Source organism: Caloenas nicobarica, chromosome 1 (genome assembly GCF_036013445.1).
Source record: "Caloenas nicobarica isolate bCalNic1 chromosome 1, bCalNic1.hap1, whole genome shotgun sequence".
Classification (NCBI taxonomy): Eukaryota; Metazoa; Chordata; class Aves; order Columbiformes; family Columbidae; genus Caloenas; species Caloenas nicobarica.
In genome coordinates this window covers 117,026,930-117,050,497 of record NC_088245.1, presented here as the reverse complement: position 1 = coordinate 117,050,497, position 23,568 = coordinate 117,026,930, and the positions used below count along the sequence as shown (strand labels likewise).

Genomic DNA, 23,568 nt, shown 5'->3' with positions numbered 1-23,568 from the left:
CAGCTGTTTAAAGGATGAGTGAGGAGATGATGTATCCTTCTTTGGACCAGCTGATTGTTAGAAAATTCAGGCCAGCTTTCAAGTACATGATCCCATTATATTCTTAGACCCACACAACTTATATAACATAATTGAGTACGTAAGAGCCTTTTCACCCAGGAGTCCCTAGTGTATCTTCTCCATACACAGATGAAGAGAGCTGGAGACAATCAACAATGAGGTACTTGGTTTCCATATGCCAGCCCTCAGCTTTTAAGTGGTTTTTATGTTTCTTCAGAGAATACTTTCCATAACCTGAATCTAATCCCTGGCTAAGCTCAGCACACAAGTGGTATTTAACAAACAGCTTCAATTATGACTCCTAGTCCACTTAATTTCTGGCTGTTCCTTCTTTGTAAATAGCCCTAAGCGTCTGTTTTCCCTTGCTTCACAAGAAATGCTTCAAATCACATCAACCTCTGAGATCTCAAGCACCAGCAGAAGCAATGTTTAACTGCAAGAAACACATGTTTACCAAAAAAAAAAAAAAAAGAAAGCAAGCAAAGTAAACAATGGAAGTTGGGTTAGAAAGAACAAAGTTATCCAAGAAATGCTATCAGAAATCTGTCTTGGTATAGTAGCATAATCAAGGAATATGCTAAGGCATCCCATGCTTTCGTTGGGCAGTGGTATTTTTTTTTTTTTTAAGCTGGATCTACCTGCAAATTATTGAGTAGAAACTAAAAGTCCCAAGTAACATGACAGATGAACAGGACAGGGCACCGCAGTCCTTTCTTGAAAAGGTTGACATCTTACACTGACAGGATGAGCAAGACACAAGGGTAACAGTTGCAGCACGATGATGTGACTGGCCCCAAGTAACCCAGATCAGCAGCACAGCTGAGAACAGATGCTTTGTGTCTTTGCTTATCCCTTTATTCTGTTTCCTCTTCAAATTTATCACTACTGCTTCTTTCCCACTGAGTCATCAACTGAAGATTAGATAAACTCCTGAGCCTCTGAAAAAACTCTGGTATTGAAGTTCCCCCTTGAAGCAATACTCTTGTATTTTCTGCATTGAATGTTGAAGTACATAATCAACAGATTTCTATCAATTTACTCCAGGTTGTGCTTCAGCTTTCCCTGCAAAGCCTATAGTCCTCGCCCCTTGATAATGAACACTTCACCTGAGAAACCTGGTTTGTATAGAACATCAGGAGAACAAAGTTTTCATCACACCAAGTATGTAATCTGACATGGCCACTGTACTGAAACCTGTACATATCATTAATGAGATTCAGCAGTGTGTATGTAATCTGTGCTCTGAACATCTATTTGAACAACATAACTCTTTCAGCAGCAATATTTGTTGCTAACAAATCAGATGACATGCATGGTAAATTTCCCCTGAAGTGGCAGGACTAAGAGTGAACCTATTCTTGATAAAACATGAACGGTTTAGAGCAGGATTTCAATTGCTCATAAAGACTCCCTAGAGAGATGCAGCGCCCCTAATGATTAAATACACAATGGAATTTCTTTCCACCCTTAGCCTAACTGGACAGCCAAGAGATCCATAGCACTGACAGCTTTTCCGGACCTTCCCTAAATAATGCCAAGAAAGAACTCAGGGTAACAGTAGAGAACCACATCATGGTAGATCAAGGAGTACACACCGGCCCTCCCACCACTTGCGTTTTTCCTAGTCTTGGCTTTGGTCCAGGCCTGCTTTGTTAACCATCAGCAAGTTACTTCAGCTTGGTAAGTAATATTTCTGTGAATGGGGGACAGTTAAACAGATTGCTTTCTGGGGATTACTTACGTGAGTGCTACATATGAGCAATGCAATGTATAAAGCAAATGATTCAGTGAAGCAACCAATCAACTAGAAGGCCAGCAGAACCACAGATGGAACCTGTACAGGTATGTTTTCTGACACAAAGTGGTAACCAAAATAGTTTCATGCAGTATGTCACTTATATAGCCTTAGCAATTTTCTTCTCAAAAAATAATACAGTTACGACTGTCCTGTGAGGCTGACTTGTGTGCTAGTGCAACAGATCTAGCCAGGTTCGCACAAGTGGAAGAGCTCACAACGAAGTAGGAGCGAAACTACAGACTTCTCCTTTGCTCCCCTCCTCCAAAGAATGAGAGTTAACACTTAAGATGTATAACTCTATGTAGACTACAGTAACTGTGGGCTATTTTTATGAACACATTGATCAATATGAGCAACACCAAACACTGCACTTGATGAGTATTCACAAACTCAGAAGGTACAGACAGTTCTAATGAGGTGTGCAACTTTTGTCTGATTGCCATGGTGAAAGCCTCAGCAGCATCCTGCTTGCACGAGCTGTCTTTGCTGTACTCAATCACTGCCTAGATTTCATGCTTGCACCTAACAGAACAGTAATCAAATCCCTCTAGCAACCCCACAGCTCTCTCAGCTTTCATCAAAATCCAGAATAGGACATTAATCTAAATAAATCCCTTTCACCCCTTGTCACCAGAGTCAAATGGTAATCTCACTGGCAGAAACAAGAGGTTTTACTACAGCCTTTTTACTGTAACCTCTGCTACTATTGGCACACGCAGCCATTTATTGCACAAGGACTGACTTTACCACACATTTCAAAGACCTGATACAACACAGCTTCACAAAGACAAATTAGTAATCATTTCCACCATTTCACTTCACAGGCCTTTACCTTACAGTTCATGATCAGTTTTCCCAACCCATTCCCAAGCCCTTTCCAGTTTATCATGGGAAAAGTTACGCTGCCCAGTATGCCAAGAACTACTGAAGTACAAACACCCACCTCTGTGGGAACATGCCCTGTGCTTCTCCAGCCACAGTACCTAAGTGTCCCAACACTGCTCAGACCTGTAATTTCTCCAGCAGCCTGGTTTCAAGCTCTTACCACCAAAGGTAAATTGCTTCCACCGGCCTCAGTGAGGAGCATCTTCCCAAGCATTAGCTCTAGACTTCCTCCTTCGGTTTTCACTCACTTTGTACTCCAAGCTCCCCTTGCTTTACACTAACCATTCCATACCTTTACAGTTCCTGGTCTAGAGTACATTGCTCACAGGTCAGGCCTAGAGCTGCTTCACTGTGCTCCTTCGTTTCAGCTGCCTAATGACTTCCACCAAGCCTGCACATTCTGCAACAGCCTTCGCCAGGAACAAACCTCACTCTCAAGCATTGCGTGCAAACCTCTACACTTGAGGCTTGACTTCCACATCCCATGGGCCACCTCCACAGCACATGACACTTACTTGTTCTATCTCCTAGCTGTAATTCTGCATTTCTACAACTTTAATTACATTATATACTGTTGGGATGCAGACAGGGAGTTGCCAGGCCAGAGCTTCTGGAAGATACTTGAGTGCATGTTGCACATCCAGGGACATAGTATGACAACACAAAGCCCTGCAGGATGAGGTTGATATTAGTGCAAGTCTAAAGCAGGTAAATTTAGTGTGGCCCACCCTCAGTGTGCTCAAAGCAGATTCTCCAGCAAGCTATCCTGATAAGCATGCTGATCTCTTCCTTTCCATGGTTCTTCAAAACCCATACACATTACTCATCAATGGTATATAAAGCAGGAAAGATCCACTTACAGATTGAGCACTATAAGGATCCAGGACTGCAATCACCTTTACTGGTGCCTGCAGCACACTTCTATGCATCACGAGTTCCCAGGCATTCCTTCCTCCCCTCTCCCTTACTCACCTGGAATTCACCAGTTTCTACAGTCATTTCAGCACAGAACTTTAAATCTAGGTTCCTTCTAAATCACAAGGCTTCTGCCTAGCTTCAGGTAAGACTGGAAACATCTGAACATATTCTTTTCACTGTACCCCCTTGGATATTCCAGTACTTAACCTCAATTCCAGTCTAATTACAGCTCAATCCCATAGCTTACATTTTAGAAGACATTCAAAACTGGATTGTGGGAATGCATTTGCTAACTGAAGGGGAAAAGATGCACACTTCTCTTTGGAGGAGAGGGAAGAGGGTATTGTACTGCGCTTTTTCCCACAGAATTGCACACTTATTTTCAATGAAGCTGCCTAGGAACAAATCAAGTAACATATCACAATTCAAGCTGTCTACTGCACAGCATCTTTGCTAAATTCAGAGGCACAACTGTGAGATGAGGTCCCTGACATTAAATGGCTGAGGAATCAAGCCCAAGTGTGAGCTCAATGTATTTTAATTACATTGTTACAGTGAAACTTGGTACCTATAAGGAAAAAAACAAATGAGGTTGCCTCCCCATCTGTCCCACATCTGCTTTATTAGCTTCTCTAGTAAACTCATACAAGTTTTCAACACTGTAGTGCACAGGTTATTCAAAGGTTGCTACAGCTATTGCCCTAAGCCTGGCTGGCATTTATAAGCACACTGAAGTGCCCCATACTAGATTCACCTGCTTCCAGAATTGCACGTGAATGAGACTACTTAGGCTACAGATCTTGTAAACCAGAAGAGTGACGCTTCACAAATGAAAAGACTGTGCAGTTCAACTTTTTTATTTTAATAAAATCAAGAATATGCACAGCACATGCAGTGCTAGCATCTAAACTAATACAATAAGCAATTCTAAACCTACAGTGACTTGAAGTTCAATTTTCACATTCAGCAAGTTTAAATCCATTCTTGCATAATGTTTTGAATCCGTGTATCTGAACTGAAAATATTGCTGGCTGAGAAAACTTGCTAAAATGCACAAGTCACTGATTATGCCAATACAACAAAGATAACCACATGTTTGAGGATTGCAATGTGCCAGACATTCACTGAAAAAAAAAAAAATAACCACACAACTAAACAAAACTCACGCAACAAACATCTGAGAATCTGGACACTTCACATCAGTGTTTAGAAGTGTTTCATTAATATCTTAAGACAAGTGTATCAAAACCTTGGCATGTTTAATTTTAAGTTGCCAATTTTTGTTTTACTATCAGAAAGTTATGGCTACACTGCCAATGCCGGGTCTGCTTAATTTGACTTAAGAGTTTAATATGACTTAAACATTAAAAGCTCACACTACCCCGAAATATATAATTTCACGCATACGGTGACATTCAACATTCAAGTGCCAGTGTTTTTGTACTGTCTTTTGGTCAAGTTTCTTTAAACTTTCAAAGAATCACTTTTAGGCTTACAAAAATAAATATTTGTCAAAAATGTTCAATAAATATTACACAAAACTAGCAGCAAAAAGTATCTAGAAATCTGTCGTGTGCAAATAGTTTTCTTCCCAGCTATCATTCCCATGGTCCCAAGTAAGTTTTAGAATCTATTTCCTTCTCCTTAAACAAGCTGCGTTCAATCTCCAAGAGACAAAATAAGATTGGAAGTTAAGGACACGCACACAAGACATATATAAAATTCTCTGAATGTGCAATAAAAGAAGTATTTTGTAAAAAGTTATGGGCAAAATGTACAAGGGCCTAAACCTAGACTTGAAATAGCACCATAACAAATGACCTCAATACTGTCAAGTGCACCTACTTAATAAAAGTTTTAGAACAAGGCACAATACACTTGAAAAATTCTATTGCACTTTAGGAGATTTTTGCCTTTTTCCTATGCCACTGTAGATTAGTTGTTAACTGGTCTGGCCACTAAGTTAGCACAGAAATTCCAAGTGGCAGAGGCATTTTTCTGGTGGACAATACTTATCTTTGGCCAGATTTAGCATAAACAGACTATAAATACAATGGAAACCTATGCAACTAAAACTGACTAAAACTGCACTTTAATAGCAGAATTGAAACCTTGTGCAGTTTATGTACATTTCCAACCTCTGTGATCTCACATTTGTTACTCTTCTGGAGCCATTTTACAAAGTCTACAGTAAGCCAGTTTAACATCTCCACGCAGCTTGAACAGAGTAATGTGAATCTGCATTAAAATAAAGCCTGCTGCATAATTCTTCCCGTTCATACCCTCTTGACCAAAAAACATCAACACTAGCATGCGTTATTAGACCAAAAATTCAGTCAGGCCCTTAAGGAGGACCAATCACTGCCATGGTCAGCCATTCTACCATTTCAATTTCATATGGCAGGCATTTTTAAAAAGTCTAAATAGATGAATTCTCCTAAAAACTATTTCAAGTTATCAGACCTTTAAACGTTCCCTGTAATGTTCTGCCCACATTTGGCTAGCTCACATTAATGATCTGCCTAAATATTGAAAAAGGAATTGCTGTATTTACTTGCATTAACTTCAAAAACAGTGCTTTTAATGTATGCATGTATCCATACATCATCTCATCATGACTGGAATGGCTTATTAAAGGCTATCAGGTTCTAAGTACCTATCCAGGATAGAGTGAGCAAATCAGAACTTTAACTTAGTACAGTTTTGCCACATTAGAAACTAATTGCATTGATATGCTTCAAGATGTTTTATTTTTCAAATCTGCAAATACCAAAAGCCCTAATGCAGGCTACCGCATAAGTTTTTCTTTGTAATATTATGGATGAATCAGTGATTCCTGTTTAAGTTGTATCACACCTGTGTGCCAAGGTTTGATTTTAGCCCAAGTTCAGTAATTTTTATTTTGTCAAAACAATTGATATCTTGAGCATTACTGAGCCAACAGGACATCAAAATAAAAGTTGTCTAAAGTTAAAGGCACAGTACATTAACAAACAAATGATCCTCAGTCACAAATTATAAATGCAGTTTCTGGGTGGGGATGGGTGGGAGGGGAGTTAATCCTGACTACAGCAATAGAGTCTTCAAAACCACCTTCAAGATAGGGCTACTTGTTCCTTTGTTTCCTTCTTGTGACCTTGAGCTCCCTTAAAAAAAATTTCAGTGGAGAATCACAGCTGGTAATGTACTGCGAGTTCTTGAAGCTACACAAGGTATAGTCTGGCTAAGTTACATGTGGTTTCCATATTAGCTTTTTTGGTAGGATATCTGCCACAAGCAGATTCAGTTGCCCCACCAGTCAACCCCCTGGGAGTTATAGTTTCCTCCATATCCATCACTGTTGTAGAAGCCTCCATAACCACCACCTATGAAAGGCAAAAGAAAGTCATGCTTAATTAAGCCACTAAAGACTGGAATCTGCACAACAAGAAAATAGCCCCAGGCACATACAAGACATCTACTCTCTATTGAAGGAAACCCACCCCAAAGCACTGTCAAATGCACACATACATTAAACTGAAATTCTGGGAAAAAAAACCAGCAACAAACTAATCCAAGAGAGGTAGCCTAGACTCAAGAAGGATTCTAAGACTTTCCATAACAAGCACCAGCTGACCTCACAATTAAACATTACCTCCAGAAGTTTTATTATAGCAAGCATTTTAGATCCGGATTTTTATTTGCCAGCACTATCTGCCCAGTTTTTCTTACCTCCAAATCCTCTGCTGCCACTTCCTCCACTGCGGCTGCTGGTTGATCGACTGCTACTAAAGCTACTGCTGCCAGAACCGCTACTTGTTCGGTAGTCTCTGGCACCAAATCCTCCACTGAACCTACTGCTGTATAGAGACAGAAAACAGTTCAGTCAGTAGTATTTTAAGCACTGCAGACAGTGAGATTCAAGTACCGAATTTCTTCAACTTGGCTTATGAACAACTAGTACAAGTGTTGAGTGCAGCATGCTTTACAAGCATCCCAATGCTATCTGCAAAGAGCATTCAAGATAGCAAAGGAAAATTTACTATTCAAGCAGGATCATGCTGAACTTGCCATGCTACACTACGAATTACTTTATCTGTATCTTATTGTTTAAGTGAAGCATTTATGACCACTTTTCAGATTGTAGAAAAGTATGACCATTTGACAAGCATACTTCTGAACCCCGCCCCCCACACACACACTAAGACAAGTACAATTCATGTGGCCATGTTAACTACATTACAAGAAAGGCTTGTTTCTCCTCCCACCCCTTTAAACCATTAAACATAGCTTTGTATTACCAGTTTACAAAGTATTTTAGGTTTCCATAGCAAAACCATTTTACAAGTGGCCTCACACCTGCAAAGTCTCATACCTTTCCTATTTTGTCAGTAGCCATGTGCTACCTTCTCCTAAACACCAAAATAGTTGCTTAAGGTACATCTCTGGCACACGCAGTATGCACTTCTAGTATTTAAGTGCTTTCACAGAGTTCTAAAGTAATTTTTGCTAGATGTCATTCTACTGTGGCTCTATCTAGCTGTTTAAGAGTAGAAAAGTCTTATGGGTTAATTGCCTTATGACAAGCTAGAACAGACACTAAACTCTCACCTTCTGATGCACCTAACTCACAGTTTATACTGTGCTAGTTTAACTATATTTTCAGAGTGAAAGCAAGTCACAGAACTGCCCCTCACAATGGATTAAGTAAACCTTTAACCAAAGCTGTGACCATTACCTCTTAGATCTTCCACGGCTGCCACCTCCTTTGTGATGCTGTTCATAAGCCATGTTTTCCAGCCAAGATGGTACTTCTTGCTTAGCCTCAACAAGAAGATCAAGCAAGTCCTTGGTAATGTTTATGTTCCTCTCATTGAAGAATGAGGTGGCAAGACCTAGAGTAAATATTCAGTTTTAGCCACACTCAAAGCAAATACACTATAATACTCAAACCCACTCCACCTGCAGCTGTGACAAATACAAGATCAGATTCCTTATAGCCAAGCTTGAGAACACTAGAATTACCTCAACCAGGAAGCTGTTTAAGATCATCACTCCACCACAGCTAGTAACAAAAAACTCTGGCTATCTACCAACAGACACAAAACATACCAACCTTACATGTGGTATGAAAGCTTTTTAATAGCAACACAAGCACTAGCCAAAGAAACTGGTTACCTTCCACATTGACTAGACAGCAGTGACCAAGCTTCTGGTCAAAGAAGGCACGACATAAGCTTCTCTCGAGTACTTAGTTGCAATTTGCTACTTAGTCATTACTACACCTGCTATCAACTTGGGTATGAAGTAATGTCTACAAAACATTCTAGATACTCACCAAGGTTTCCTACACGGCCTGTACGACCAATACGGTGTACATACTCTTCAATATCACTTGGCAAGTCAAAGTTTATGACATGCTTTACATTTGAGATATCCAGTCCTCTTGCTGCTACCTAGGGGTTAAAGGATTGAATCAAATCTCAGTTGGATTCCACAAGCCAAGTAATATGCTTAATGCCTCCAACTTCACAGATTTCACTTACTGCTGTGGCAACAAGAATTGGGCTCTTGCCCGAACGGAATTGGTGCAGCGCTTCTTCTCTGTCTCTTTGAGAGCGATCTCCGTGTATACTTGTACAGGCATATCCTTCATGGTACAGGAAGTCCTCAAGAGCATCTGCACCCTTTTTAGTTTCCACAAACACCAGCGTCAAAGAATCCTTGCCTAGTAGTAATTAAAGCACAGGTTACCGAAAAGAAAAACTGCACTGACATTTACTTGGCTACACCACCTGGTAAAGGCAGTCTTAGTCTTCTGCTCTTGCTTATTCTTATCTGAAGACACTGGAGACTTGCCATTTTATATTACCAGAAGAGCTTACATCAACTTAAAACTGACCGTCAGTGTAATGCATTCACTGCATGCTAAGGAAATACCATTTAATTCACCCACTCCATAGAAGTTCTTACTACTAGATTCATTAGATTTGCCTCATCTGAGTTTTGCCTTATTTGCAAACTGGTCTTTACCTGTGGCATTTAGCAGGTCAAGCAGAAATGATCGTTTGTCTGACTCTTCCACCCATACTACTTTCTGTGTGATATTCTCAGATGTAGAACCTACTCTGCCAACAGCCAGAAAAATATATTCATCAAGGAAGTCACGAGCAAGCATCTAAAAAACGGAAGAAAAAAAAATATCAGAACAGTACTTTTTTTCCCTTCTACATATGCAATTTAGGCCTATAAACTGTTAAAATATTCGAACTTCTATGAAGTACCTGGATTTCCTTGGGGAAAGTAGCACTGAACATCATGGTATGACGAACCCCCTTTGGTGGCATAGTATCTTGTTCAACAATTCGACGAATTTGAGGTTCAAACCCCATATCAAGCATTCTGTCAGCTTCATCAAGCACCAGGTACCTAAGCAGTAATAAGGAAAGGTTATTCTTCAGAGCTCTTTTTTATTTAAGCTATAAACCAGCAAAGACACTAGACTACAAGTTCTCAACTAGATGTTTACACATTTGAAAGCTAGAACTTAAGTGTCATTAACTCTAGATCTCACTTTAGAAGGCACAGTTGTCAAATTATTAGCATATCAACAAGAACACTTTGCTTACTTGCAGAAATCCAGTCCAATCTTTCCCCTCTCCATCATATCAACCAGCCGTCCTGGAGTTGCTACAAGCAAGTGACATCCACGTTCCAAGTCACGAATCTGCTGACCAATGTCTGCACCACCATATACAACACAGGGACGAACTCTGGAACGGTATGCAAACTATAAAACAAAGTAAATTAGCTTTAAGAAAAACCATACCTAAGCTATTTTATAATTATGAACTCCTTGATATACCTTTCTGGCTTCCTCATAGATCTGCACCGCCAATTCTCTAGTGGGAGCCAAGACCAGTGAGATTGGGTATTGCTTACGACGTCCATACCTTCCATTCTCCTGAAGAAAAACAGTATTTGGAATGAGTATATAAATATAAGGAGGATTCTAATATACTAGATGCAATATTGAAGACAGGTCACTGAGTCTGTCTTAACAAGAAAGAAAACATGGCTGAGAGCCATCTTGTTTTAAGCGCTGCATCTAAAGACTCTACTGTACCACAGTACCCAAGATTCAGCTGTTGGTTAATATGTTAACGGCAACACAGCTGTACAACCTTGGTCTATAACCTACACTGTCATCCATAACTTACGCAGCAGAAAAATAGGTCTTAAGACCTGTTACTTCCTAACATCCCTACAACATAGACGTGTAACCAAATGGCTTTTTTGTAGCAAGGGATCTGTCTTTAAAGCTTATACAACAACAAAAACCACTTGAAAACAATCTCTTCTCTAGACAGTTACGTGTATCAATTCTTTAGGTAGGGAAAAAATGTTCCACAGTCTATATTTTTCAAGGGAAATAGCTGAAGTCTTCCAGAAGTTGAGAAGCTTGCCGGTCATACCCAAAATAACAGTAACATTTAAGCCTAACTATTATGTTCAATAACAGACATCAGCATACAGTGCAAGAACACACACTGGTCATTGCTTTCCCAGGACTGGGTATTTGAATACTTGCCCTCATAGCTCTCAATGCATCACCAGGGCCATCTGCATAGATCTGGCTCAGTATTGGTAGAAGAAACGCAGCCGTTTTCCCAGACCCTATTAGGACACAATTTAGTATTATTAATAGTTATTTTCAAAAGTACCGTCCTGTCAACTACAGCATTAATCCTGTATCGCCAGCATACTCCCAGCAACATCTGCACTAGCATATACATACTACCTGTGCCATTGGAGTGCACTCCTTAGCCAGTAGAGGTTATCTATGGAAGACCTATCACTAAGCACCACAAAACCCTGAAGTGAATGTGATTTAAGCAGTGAATACTTCTGAGGACACAGTAAATCCCATAAAGCCACATCTAAAGCAGTGGCAAGACTCTAACGCTAATTAATTTCCAAAATTGCAGGTATTTCAATATACTCTGAACAGAAAGTTGTACTACCTTACAGACCTCTTAGCAGCAGCTTGAGGAATACAAGACCCTACTCCTATTGAGACAGGCTAAGCAGTAAACATTTACTAACTTACCTGTCTGAGCACAGGCCATCAAGTCTCTCTTTTCTTTAATAATAGGTATTGCATGTTTCTGGACTGGAGTAGGACGGGTATAACGTGTGAGCTCAATGTTTCCCATAATAATTTCTCCCATGTCAACATCACTGAACTGCAAGAAATTTAAATTAAAATAGTCAGATGGGGATCCTTCCCTTCAGCCACCATGGAGCATACCATTCAGTTTAAGAAGTCACGGGTAAATTCGCTTTTGTTTCATCTCTTCCTATGTAACTAGCCTATGAACTCTACAGATACTCTGGAGCTAGTTACCAGGAGTCTGGTATCTACTTAGTCCAGTCATGCAAGTGATTCTTAAAAAGCCAGTCAAGTCTGAAGCAGACTACATACACTAGCATACTATGCTTAGCATGACACAATGCCTATGGTTAAGCAGTTGCTCCAACAAACCAGCACCTCCAATCACTTCTACTTCTTTACAGGTTTAAAGACGAGCCACATAGTTAAGTGAGCTACAGGCGTTAACTAACAAGCTCACACTTCTCCCGTGTCTTAGTTCATCATATGCAACCCTCCTCTACAAAACAGCTCAGCTGTAGAAAAGCAACAGCGCGCTTCCTTTCCTCCCTAAACTTAAGACAGCATGACACCAAGTTTCACATGCAAAACAGTCACTGTTAGATACATTAGCAAAACAGACTTAAAAACCAACCAAATGAAAACAACTTACACTTTCAATATGTGGAGGACAGTTACTGCCTGTTGCTTCAACAGGAATGTCATCGTATTTCTCAAAGTTAATGCCAGTATTGCTTCCTGAAAAGAGCTCCCTAAAAATGGAAGAAAGTGTTTTACTTGCTGGATACATCAACTGACCCCATCATGTGAATTTATGCTATGTCATTACTTACTGTTCCAGGCGTTCACTTGGGGGAAGAGGCTTTGACCAGTCATCTTCATCCGATTTGTCAGACCAGCGGCTATTCCCACCACGGTCAAATCTACCAAAGCCACTCCTATCATAGTCACCACCTCTTCCACGTTCTTCATATCTAAATACAGCAAGAATATCAGGCCACCACTCCTGGGCAACAGGATTTTTTTGACATGCAACAGCGAAGCTATATTAATCTAGTAGCACGCGTGCTGTGTATTACACATACAACTGTAGAAGAATTCAAGACATCAGATTATCTGCACTTGCTTCTTGATCTACCAATTCAAATGAGTTTAGTCCCAGCCATCAGACTAGGTCATGTTCTTCCATGGTATAGACAGGAGAGTTCGTCACAATTTAGCAGCTCAGTTCAGCTTAACACACTGAACCTTGCATCAAAATTTTATTTGGTCAAGTGTAACGAATGTAAAGAGCCAGTCATCTGCCAGCAGAGCTACAATTCAAGGTGCTCAGTCTTTGCCATTTTTTCTAATGAGCTCCACGTAAAGCTCTTAGGCAATGTTGTTCGGTACTCCCCCCTTTCTCTGTGCCTCATTTTACACAGATCTCCAAGTCCAAACAAAACCCTCAAGTGCTGCCATTTGTTCCCCTACTTCCCCACTACACATGTGACCAAACTAAATACCTCAATTACATGTCACATTATTATTATTTATAAAGAGGGAGCTCACCTGTATTACTGACTTGGAAAGAAGGTGGAAGAAGTCCTTACCTCAACTGTTTAGTTTTTGGTCTGGTAAACCATGTTTGAGAAAAGTCTGGACACAGGACTAGCGTCAGCTTTACTAGTTGATAAAGGTCACTCTCACCACACTTGTGCATACAACGCATGATGTGTGTAAGACTGATCAAGTAAGGCAGAGAACCTGCAAGAGTCTCACCCAGTTTTATTAACTACACTTTTTAAACAAGAAAAAAAAAATATTGAAATTAAAAAAAAAAATCCGTTTTGACATATTTTATGTGCTCCCAACAGCTCTTCATGATTTTTCTGAAAGCAGCCACACATCTAGGACTTTTTCAGTGAAATGTTTAAGTCAGCAAGTCATTACAGCTGCAGTTGAGTCGCTGGTGGTGGACTACAGGGCACATTTTTCAACACATGCATGTCTCCCATGCTTGTACTTGTGTAGCTTTAGAAGTAAGGTTCTCTCTCTCACTCCTCCCCTCCCAGGTTCCTCCTACCCTCTCCTGTTGTTCACACCTAGAACTCCAACTTTAACATAAAGATTACAGGTGCGCTATTAGAACTAAGACAGACTTTGTATACACCACCCAGACAAATAAGTACTTGCCTTCCTCCTCTTGATCCATTTCCACGGTCAAAGAAGCTTGGTTTTGGTCCACGGTCAGATCGTGCACCAAAGCTGCTGTATGCATCCTTGTCTCTGCTAGAACTCCAGCCACCACTATCAAAACCTAGAAGAGAAAAGTATTTTAGCCATACACTACATGGTCTAGGCTTTGAAAAGAAAAAAACTAAGTGCTGTCCAGTAAGTCTTCCCTGGAAGGTCTACAGGATTGAAAGGCAGGCAGTTCATCAAGAACGGAAGATGTACAGATGTGAAGACTCGCTCAAATAGGGACTAAACATTTCCCACTGCCCGTCGAACTTGCTGAAATCCCCCAACTAATGTACAAGCATGTTCTTTTTTAAAAACACTGTACTTGCCTTGGCGCTAATATTTACCTGGCCTACTCTGGAAAGACCAGTACCAGAAGAAACATTAAGACACTTAGCGTTGCCAACTCTAGTTTACATTATCCCTCCAATTTCACACAAATCCTTGATGATGCATTGAATTTCTGTAAGGTTAACGAGGCCTCTGGTGCAGTTCAATAAACGGTATTAGCTGTTGCATTAGAAATCTATATGGAAGTAAAAATGTTTTGTCATACTGCAACCAGACAGAACAATCTGATCAACACAATCTAATTAACAGCACCACGCAGAAATAAGGCATATGAAATTCTTCAGAATCAACTACCACATTACGTTTTTCGACAACCCTAAATCATCTTGCCAACACTATGAAGTAAAAGGCCTTATTTTTATTCAGCTACCAGGGCCTGGGAAGTAGGCAGAAATGCAGAGCAGTAAACAGTGCCTCTGGTACAACACTGCTTTGGTACTAGCCTATGAACGTTGAAGTTTTCATTTAGTTCCAATCTTTACAAGTTTAAAGTATGACCCAACCATAGTTTCAACCACAGGATTCTGGCAGAGAACGAGTGAAATAACTACATAATGTCACTCCTATTAGGGAGCATGTTTTTGCCAGCTCCACAGCACACACCCAGTCAAGACCTATGCACTAGCAAAGAGAGGAAGAAAAAAAAAAAAGGGCAACTGAGAAACAAAATTGTTGTTATAGGCCCTATCACTCTGAAAATGCTTTGCTACAACAATCAGCCTCCCTTGTTAGATGTTCTCTGGAGAGCCCCATTCCCCTTCCCCTCCTGCTTTTTTAGAGTAAGAAATTCTACTCCCCAGAATCCAAACATGTGCTGTTCACAAGGGAACTTTAAAAACTAGTATGATAACTAGAACTCATTTGGTCTGGCTAACTGAAGCAAACAAAAAAATAATCCATGTGTTAAGTTTACTAGCACACAAAATTATGGTTTGCTTCAAGACCTCCAAAGTGCTTTAACTAACTTTAGTCCTTAAGGATAAATTAACTTCACACAGACAGATGACAAAAGATCAAGAATATCATAACCACTTCATTAACTCATGACAAAGTTATCTGCAGCTTGTTTAGAAGTCATCTAACTCCGTATTTCAGTACGAGTAGCTTTCAAACCACACTGAAGATACTGAGGTATGTCATCCTGTCAAAATCTAACAGCAGTGGTACTGACAGAGCCATCTTCAGGTAGATGATGTTCCTCATTACTGAAAAAACTGGGCTGACTCTGCACTAGATTAAGATCTTCTACCAAGTCTGAAAAGTTCCAGAAAGGACTAAAGATTTTATACTTCAAATAGGTTACTCATCCAACTTGTCACTACAGTAGTTTCTGAAGCTGGTACCTTGTCATATTTTTTTTAAGGTAATGCAACTTCTAAACCACGTTTTTAACAAATGGATAGGCCATACAAGTCAATTCTAAGTAACCAGCTAGCAGAAGACATCGTCATGATTTAGAACACACAGCAAATTAAAATCAAAGGCAGTGAGACAACCCATAGAGAATCACATTGACTTCTCTGAAGTGAATAATCATGGGACAATGCAATAGTTATTAGGAAATCCCTTAGAACACCAAGGCTTTTTTTTTTTTTTTTTGTAAAAACGTGTATAGATTCCATCCAGCACATATTTCTCAAAGGCTGATGTTTGAACTTCCAGAACAATTTTGTATTTCTTGCACCTATGAAGAGTGGTAGAATTGTCAATGCTTCTCCTCGATCTGCGTTTTAATTTGCATTTTATAATGCTCTAACACCAATCCTTGTCAGCTTCCTTGAAAAGCTCCCACATACAGCAGCAATCATCAGATTTTTAAATACAGGGAAAATAGTTAAAAACCACAGAATCCTTTAGGTTGCAAAAGACCCTTAAGATAACTTCTAAGATCTACTCCTTGACATAGTATACATCAGACTAGCCTTTAGATATCCAAGAGCAGCTTCCAGGACATGACAACAAGTTTTGGCATTATTAAGTCAAGCACACTTCAGACCAGGCAGCCCTACATACTGAGCTCCATATACTGCAGCTTCAAAAGGTGAAAAACAGAATTGCCATTAAGTAACCTAAGGACATATTTTTATGCATTTTCTTATTTCCTGCAGTTCTGTACTGTTTTCTTCCCACATACAGAGCAAACACATTAGTATTATGATAAGGACAGATCTACAGGTGTATAAAATAAGTAAGCTGAAGAAATCACTGTAGGAGTTTTAAACAAATGTTCTAGATCCCTTAGCATGCTTCCTCTGTTGATATTATTAAGATGCTCACTTCACCGTCTTAAGCAGTTTTTTACTTAACTGCAAGTAAGTCCATTGCACAACTTTAATAGTGTCTATGAATTACTACACCATCATCAACTGGAGAGGAAAGAGAGAACCCCAAGTTAGAAACTATACACTATTCGTTTCTAGACAATACCTAATGGAAAAACATACAGGAGAAAAAAAAATTTTTTCTTTTTGAAAGTTTCTGAATGCAGCAAGCTAACTAATGCTTTCACAGAAGTCCATAAGGTCATGGTATGTGAGCAAGACAACTCTACTGGATTACTGAAATACAGTCCTACCACATAATCCGATTTTTACATCAATGGAAATTTTATCAGGTTACTACACTTGTAAAACTGCATCAGGAGTTTTGTTATATGGTGAAATACCACTGTCATCCAAGGTCTCTTTTGCCTGTTGCTTGCTAACATGTACACCTTGAAAAACATCTGTTGCTAAAGATTCCAAGGAACAGACAATATACCAAACAGCTTTAATACAGCCAAAGAAGCAAACATTAATCTAGTTGTAAATAACAGAAGCAAACATTACTTTTATCAAAGCACAACTGTGTAACAGACTTCAAATCATCCTATAAAATAGCTCAGCTTTACATCACTGTACTGACAATATCCACTTTCTCAGTAGGGAGCCTGAACTGCAGTAGTAGCTTTTTTGTTTAGCAATCATGAACTTTGTCACAGGGAACCATGGGGAGTCTAGCGATACAGGACTCAAGCAGGCTAAAAGAAAGTTCTGAAAGGTCAGGTTTACCAGGAAAAGTTGGCAGCCTATGTTCTATTAATTGAACAAGTCATGTGTCAAGCTTAAGTTTCATGACTTGTTTACCTTTTTGCAAGGTGAAGCTGGAAGCCTCCAGAAAGTCATACATCATCACATGCACATTTTAATGTTTGAATTCTATCTTGCAGATGGTGACAGTCCTATACACAACAGGTCATAATATGAACCCTACGTTAAAACGGAAGTATCCCTTCATATCAAATATCCCCAAAGATAGCACTATAGTTTGGCATAAATTACTATGTAGAGAAAGGAAATCTACAAACAGCAAGTGTCCACAAGTCAACTTCAAGTTCTTTCCTGCTTTTGTGAAACTTGCACACTCCTCCCAGGTTTGGCTAGTCAATTTCTTGAAAGACTGCTCAACACTTGAGGCTAAGGAGATGGTGTCAAGAGCACTAAGCTGCCCACCAGTTGCTCTACTTTCCCCAAAACATTCAGCTCTCCTAACAGGCTGTTCACCATTTGGTGCTTTATGCCATGCTTCCTTTAGGGAAAAAAAAAAAAAAAGGCAGCAAACAAACACACCACAATAGCTTGGACACATGAAAAGGCAAGACAAATCAGACTGATTGTTTCTTCAAATGGCACATAACTAGAGTGGAGCATTTTTTATCTAGTCAAATTTAAAATTACATAACTCCAAAGCACTATGACATATCAGCAACAATTTTAATATTCTCCTCTCACCCACTCCTAATGGAGTCCTCTTATTGTATCAAAAATAGAATCTGTGAAAGTCCACTGCTTTAGAAAGAGATGAGATTTAAGTCCTCCAATAGTATTAAACTTGAAGAGTTGAAGTTGTAGCATAGCATAGTATTTTAGTTCCTCCATTCCAGTTTGTGTTAGGGAAAAGGTTTTCTCTTTGTAAGTAAAAAAGTCATTAGATATGATAATGCATACTGCAGCATCTGCAATCTTCATATCTTACAAATAAAGGTCATGATTCGTTTCAGTGAAGAACTCCAGAAAGGTTTTTCTTTATCATGTTTTGTTTAAAAAAAATCAAGTGCAAGATATAAAGGCCATTTCTCAGCACAAAACCCCTGTGTAACCATATGATTAACATCCATCACGTATTTCATGCACCAGGATTCTGCATTTCCTTCTGCAAATACTCTTGTGGACTTCCATAAAAACGACAAAAAACTAAACAATGACAATGTGTTTTGTTTCTCATACTCCCTATTTAAGAGGAAGTTGTGGAAAACATCCATTTACAAAGTGAAACTGTGCTATTTGCTCATATTAAAAAACTACTCTAAGTTCGGTTGGACTCAACCTTGAGGGTCTCTTCCAACCAAAATGATTCTACAATTCTAAGTTCCACATCACAGTCACTAACAAAAAAATAGTACTCTCGAAATCCATGAAAATTGATTCTCAAGATTACAGAGCTAGTCAAGTTAAGATGGGAGACTCCATCTTGCTTCAGTCACAGGTAATTGCTTAATGAGATATGGAAGATATTTTGTCAGTCAGATGCTGAACTTGAGCTTAGAATATCACCTGGTGAAGGAAAAAATAATAGCACACTAGAAGTTGCAGTGTTTTGCACGAACAGTCAAGGGGTCTGTACAACCACCTCTAGCAGTACTATGAAAGTGTTTAAGAGTCTGTTCCTTGAGATTCGGAAGGAGGCCAAGAACCAGTTACAAGCGTTGCCACTGTATTTCTGATACATACCCTGTTTTGAAGCTTCCCTGTTGCGCAAGTGAGGAGGAATGTATCTGCCTTCTAAAGGACAAAAAAAAAAAAAAAGGTAAGTGTTCTGAGATCGTAGCGTTAGCACCTTTTGAGATATCAGTCTTTCCAACAACAGCTTTTGCTTAGAAAAAATTTGTTTGCTTCACAAGCTTTGAGGCCTCTTACAATATCTTTAAACAAGAGTCCTTTAATATAGCTCTTAAAAATCCTTCTCTCAGAGGACTGAGGCAGTGAAGATTAAGTTCTTGTATACTTATTTAAGCAGCTGCCTTTTTTTCCCCCCTAAAGGCACAGATGTCTTGCTATTTCTTTGACCAAGTCATACATGCCATCTATGGATGTTACAGTGTCTGTGACGAAAGCCAGTCTTCCTAGAATTCATTAAGGCTTAACCTGGTGCCAGATATTTGAGCCACTTAGGATTTTCACTGCGTCATTCAAGTACTAGCACCCACTGTATTATTACTGCCAGTATTTTTCGTTCTCCTTAAATTCAACCGCCCCTATCCGTTCAGCTCAGATCAAACCAGAACCCACATGTAATTGCCTCTGAATAGGATTCTTCGTTTACAATCCAGAAGCACCTGTCTGCTAAGCAACATTAATCAGAACGTACAGGGCACAAGCTGCATGTGAATTCCTGGAAGATTCCCCTTTTCCTAATGTATTTAGGCCTTGCATGCCAAGAGAATGCAGTTTCTACTCAATGAATTAGGATTAGTACAGTTAACTATTAAAAGTTTTACCTCCAAACATTGCAACTCTAGCTGGATGTTTAGAGAAAACAGATCATCATATCACTACTACAATCAGTGGACTAAGTTGTCTGACTACAGGCAACAGAAAATCTAGGGACAAAATTGGAACACTAAGTTCTCTCAAGTTAGTTAAGTACTTAAGAAATTTATACGTGCCATGCTACTTCTAAATTAAGTGCTCCTATCTAAAGTATATAGCATTTTGAAAAGCAGGCATAACTAGTAATCTCAACTTCCCCATCAATCTCTGCAAGTCTCTGCTTCAGAAATTACTTTTCACAACTACAAAACCCTTATTTCTAAACTGTGTAAGATTGAGAACTTGCATGTACTTACTGCTTGAAGAGCTTCCTTCACTTTGAGAGTCTGAGGAATTCAAGTCTAGACCAGAAAACTAGGAAAAAAAAACCCACAAACATCAACATGTTATATCATGAGTTTATTCTAAGATACAAAAAAGCCCTTTTGCCGATCAAGATCAAGCACTATTCTGACAAGTTATTGCTGGAGTGACGTTTGCTTATAGCAGAACCACCAAAGCCATAGTACTCAAGGCTATACCACCTTTAAGTGTGGTATAGCCTTGAACATGCATCGTATGGGCAGCAGGGCCAGAAGAGTATCTTACACACACCAAATCAAATACCACAGATTTCTGCTTCACACACTATATGCAGGCTTAACAGTGATTTTTAATAGTCTTTCAGTCCATTCAAATGCATTCCCAGTCAGATCAATGGCAATTTTTTGTTAAGGTCTACAGAGACTACGACCCAAATAATTCCAATTCAGCAGGGCACTTCACTTGCAGAGACCAAGCTATTTCTTTAGACTGCATTAACACCACTGACACATTATACTCTTCATGTTTGAGGCAGCTACTGTTCACAAAACATCAGGTAGCTTCTTCCTACAATTACTTGGGCAAATAGATCTTTTTGTTTGCTTTTCTAAAACTTCATTTGCAGCCCTCAGTGTCACACTCAAATCTACCAAAAGGTGTTTTGGTTCAGGCACTACTAGCACATAACCCAAATGTTTTAGGTCAAATGTAATATGGACTCATTTCAGCAGAGGACAGTGCACAACACAAAAAGCTGAAGCACCAGCTTATTACAGTTGCTTGTCTACAGGACAAGATTAGAAACTTTTTTTTGGGAAAATAAGACATGTTTAAATACAATTAAATTATATGCAAGACCAACTGCACAAAAATGTCTTCCAATATGACCCGAAAGAATTCAAAGCAAAGATCCCAATGCACTGTCCTTTCAGGTGTTCAGTTGTGCACACTGCCATTTAGGATATGTAGATTTCTGAAATACCTTTCCGCATCAGGCCTCGTATCGTCCTCTTTAAAGCTACTACTTAAAATCTAATCTCTTCAGTTGATCCAAGCATCAACATAAGGCTAAAGAATTGGTTTTGTTTGAACAGTAAACAACAAAGACTAGGTAAAAGTGGCTCTCCATGGGCAGTCAACAGAAGTGCTGCATAAATCTCCTCAGACTGGACCCCCGCTGTCTCTACCGTGGGGGTAACACTCGCCCAAATCCGGAGATGGCGCAGCGACGAAGGCCGGCGCGGCCGCCATCTCAGTGCGGCGGTGCAGCCGGCACTGCGGGTTGGGATTTTCGGCGCAGCAGGGAGCAGCCGCAGCCGCCCAGCTAATCCGGCAGCCGGCACCCGTCACGTGCTATCTTGGGGGGGGGGGGGGGGGGGGAGAAGGGGGGAAGAAGCGGGGTGGGGGGGAGGGGAGCGGTTCCCTGACCTACTTCGCCGGAGCCTCGCAGAGCAGCGAGCCGGCCGAAACCTACGAGCCGCCGAACACTCGGGCTGCCACGCCAGCTGCCCGCCCTGGACCTCGCTACAACGTTAGAGGGCCCTTCCGGCAACCCCCTTCCCCCAGGATTAGATAACTATCCCTGCACATTGGGCAGGGGCCTGCGCCTTGACTCCGCCCAGCGGGGGTGGGGGGGGAAGTGAAGACGTAGGAGGAAAGAGGGGAAAAAAAAATAAAAGGAAAATAAAATAAAAAAAAAAACCAGGGAAGAACAACAATACCGCGAGCCCGGGAGCCGCCCGGACACACGCCGGCTGAAGCGCCCCTCGTCCAGGCCCAACTGCGTCACCGGGGCCCAGCGGCAACGGAGCCAAGAGCGGGAAATGCTGCTGCCGGGCTCCGCTGACGCAGCTCGAACAAAGGCGACAGCGGCCAGCGCCCCCTCCCCCAGCCTCTTCCCCGGGGAAGGGGGCGCCAAGACAAAGCGTCGTCCTCCCCCACCCCCCCGCCTCGCCCCCTCAGAGGCACAATGGCCGCCATTTATCGTGCCTTTCTCCCTCCTCCCCCCACCCACCCCCGGCTCTCTCCTCCTCTCCCCCTCCTCCGCGCGCGGCCGTTCCCCGCCGCCGCCGCCAGGGGTCCCGGCACCCAGCGTTACCATCGTCGCCACACAAAAGCCGGGCCCTGGAGTGTGGCGAGGAGGCCGCGGGAGCAGGCGCAGATCCCGGCTCGGCCGCCCGGGCGGCAGCGGTGGTCCCGTCCTTCCCGCGCTACCCCCCCACCCCCACCCCTCCCCGCCGCAGCGATGGCGCGCCCCCCGCGGGAGGAAACCCGGCGCGGAGCCGCCGCACGGCGGAAACTGCGCAACAACCGATTACGCCACAAACCGGCCGAGTTGGAACGGTGGGGGGGGGGGGGGGGGGACAGAGAGGGGGAAGGGCGGGGTTGCCGGCGAAAAAAACGCGGCGGGGATAAAGGGGGCAATCGCGATGCAGCCGCCGGGGGCCGAGGAGCCAAACAAGTCCCAGGTTAGGAACCTAAACTCGCCCCCTCCCCATCCTTGCCCCACTTACTCGCAGCCACCTCCGCGCCTCTCCTCCCGCCCCGTCCGCCGCCACCCTCGGGTTAACGGAGCGGCCTCCCGCACCGCCTCCCCTCCGCCCGCATTCCGGGGCCCATCCCTCACCTGCTGGTCTAGACTGAGGGCATTTTCCACCGCCACATGACTCATAACGAGAGATCGTCTCGGGGTGTCCCGCTCTGCCTCGAGAAATTCAGATTCGCCCGGCTGGGAACTCGCCGCTACCGCCGCTCGTCCAGCACGAATCGCTTTCCTGACTGAACCCCCCCCCACGCCTCGGCCCCAGCCTTTATATAGTCCCCGCCCCCCCGCCGGCGCGCGCTGACTTCAGTGCGCACGCTACCGCCCCTGCCCGGGCGCTCCCTTCCCCCTCCTCCCGCCCAGCGCTATCGCGAGAGGAACTGACCGCGCTGCGCCAGAGCTGGGGGAGAGGGGAGAGCTATCGCGAGACCTGTGCCGGCCTCCGCGGCTCAGCCCTCAGCGAAAGCAGCTCCGGACCTGTCGCGAGACTTCGGGCGCGCGCGGCACCCGCTGGGTCTCCCGGGCTCCGCTGGCCACACCGCGAGGCGGCCCTCTCTGCTCCCCGGGGGCGGGGGGAGCACGGCCACAAGTTCTCGCGAGATCAGGGCAACACCGCCCCCCACCCCCCCCGGCACGGTCTCCTTTTGTTTGGCGTGCTCTCGAGAGCGCCCCGGCGCGCGCGCGGCCGAGATGTCTCTAGAAGGAGTCGGGTTCTGGGTCACGTGGGCGGCCCGGCCGGCTCCCGCCG

The 23,568-nt window shown here is 42.1% G+C and overlaps 1 protein-coding gene across 2 annotated transcripts; it reads right to left on the bottom strand.

Moving 5' to 3' along the window:
• Positions 1 to 4,502: 4,502 nt before the first annotated feature.
• On the bottom strand, positions 4,503 to 23,063 carry DDX3X (DEAD-box helicase 3 X-linked). 2 transcript variants are annotated; one of them, XM_065628225.1, is made up of 17 exons: positions 22,905 to 23,063; positions 20,272 to 20,329; positions 19,157 to 19,207; positions 13,989 to 14,112; positions 12,647 to 12,787; positions 12,466 to 12,565; positions 11,751 to 11,886; positions 11,232 to 11,317; positions 10,506 to 10,604; positions 10,270 to 10,430; positions 9,925 to 10,069; positions 9,674 to 9,818; positions 9,187 to 9,368; positions 8,979 to 9,096; positions 8,379 to 8,535; positions 7,373 to 7,500; positions 4,503 to 7,026 (listed from the first exon to the last, which is right to left on the bottom strand). In XM_065628225.1, exons 1-17 carry the CDS (start codon positions 22,947 to 22,949, stop codon positions 6,944 to 6,946), a joined length of 1,959 nt encoding a protein of 652 aa, XP_065484297.1. In that variant the 5' UTR covers positions 22,950 to 23,063; the 3' UTR covers positions 4,503 to 6,943. The 2 variants fall into 2 exon arrangements, with proteins under 2 accessions (XP_065484297.1, XP_065484307.1); XM_065628235.1 differs by having other exon boundaries at positions 7,373 to 7,497.
• Between the last annotated feature and the right edge of the window lie 505 nt (positions 23,064 to 23,568).

Excerpts from the sequence above, each read along its gene's own strand:
- DDX3X (XM_065628225.1), bottom strand. The coding sequence starts at position 22,949 with ATGAGTCATGTGGCGGTGGAAAATGCCCTCAGTCTAGACCAGCAG. Across the intron at positions 11,887-12,465 it reads GTCCTCCACATATTGAAAGT|TTCAGTGATGTTGACATGGG; the intron begins GTAAGTTGTTTT and ends AATTTCTTGCAG. Across the intron at positions 9,819-9,924 it reads CTTTCCCCAAGGAAATCCAG|ATGCTTGCTCGTGACTTCCT; the intron begins GTACTTCATAGA and ends TCCGTTTTTTAG.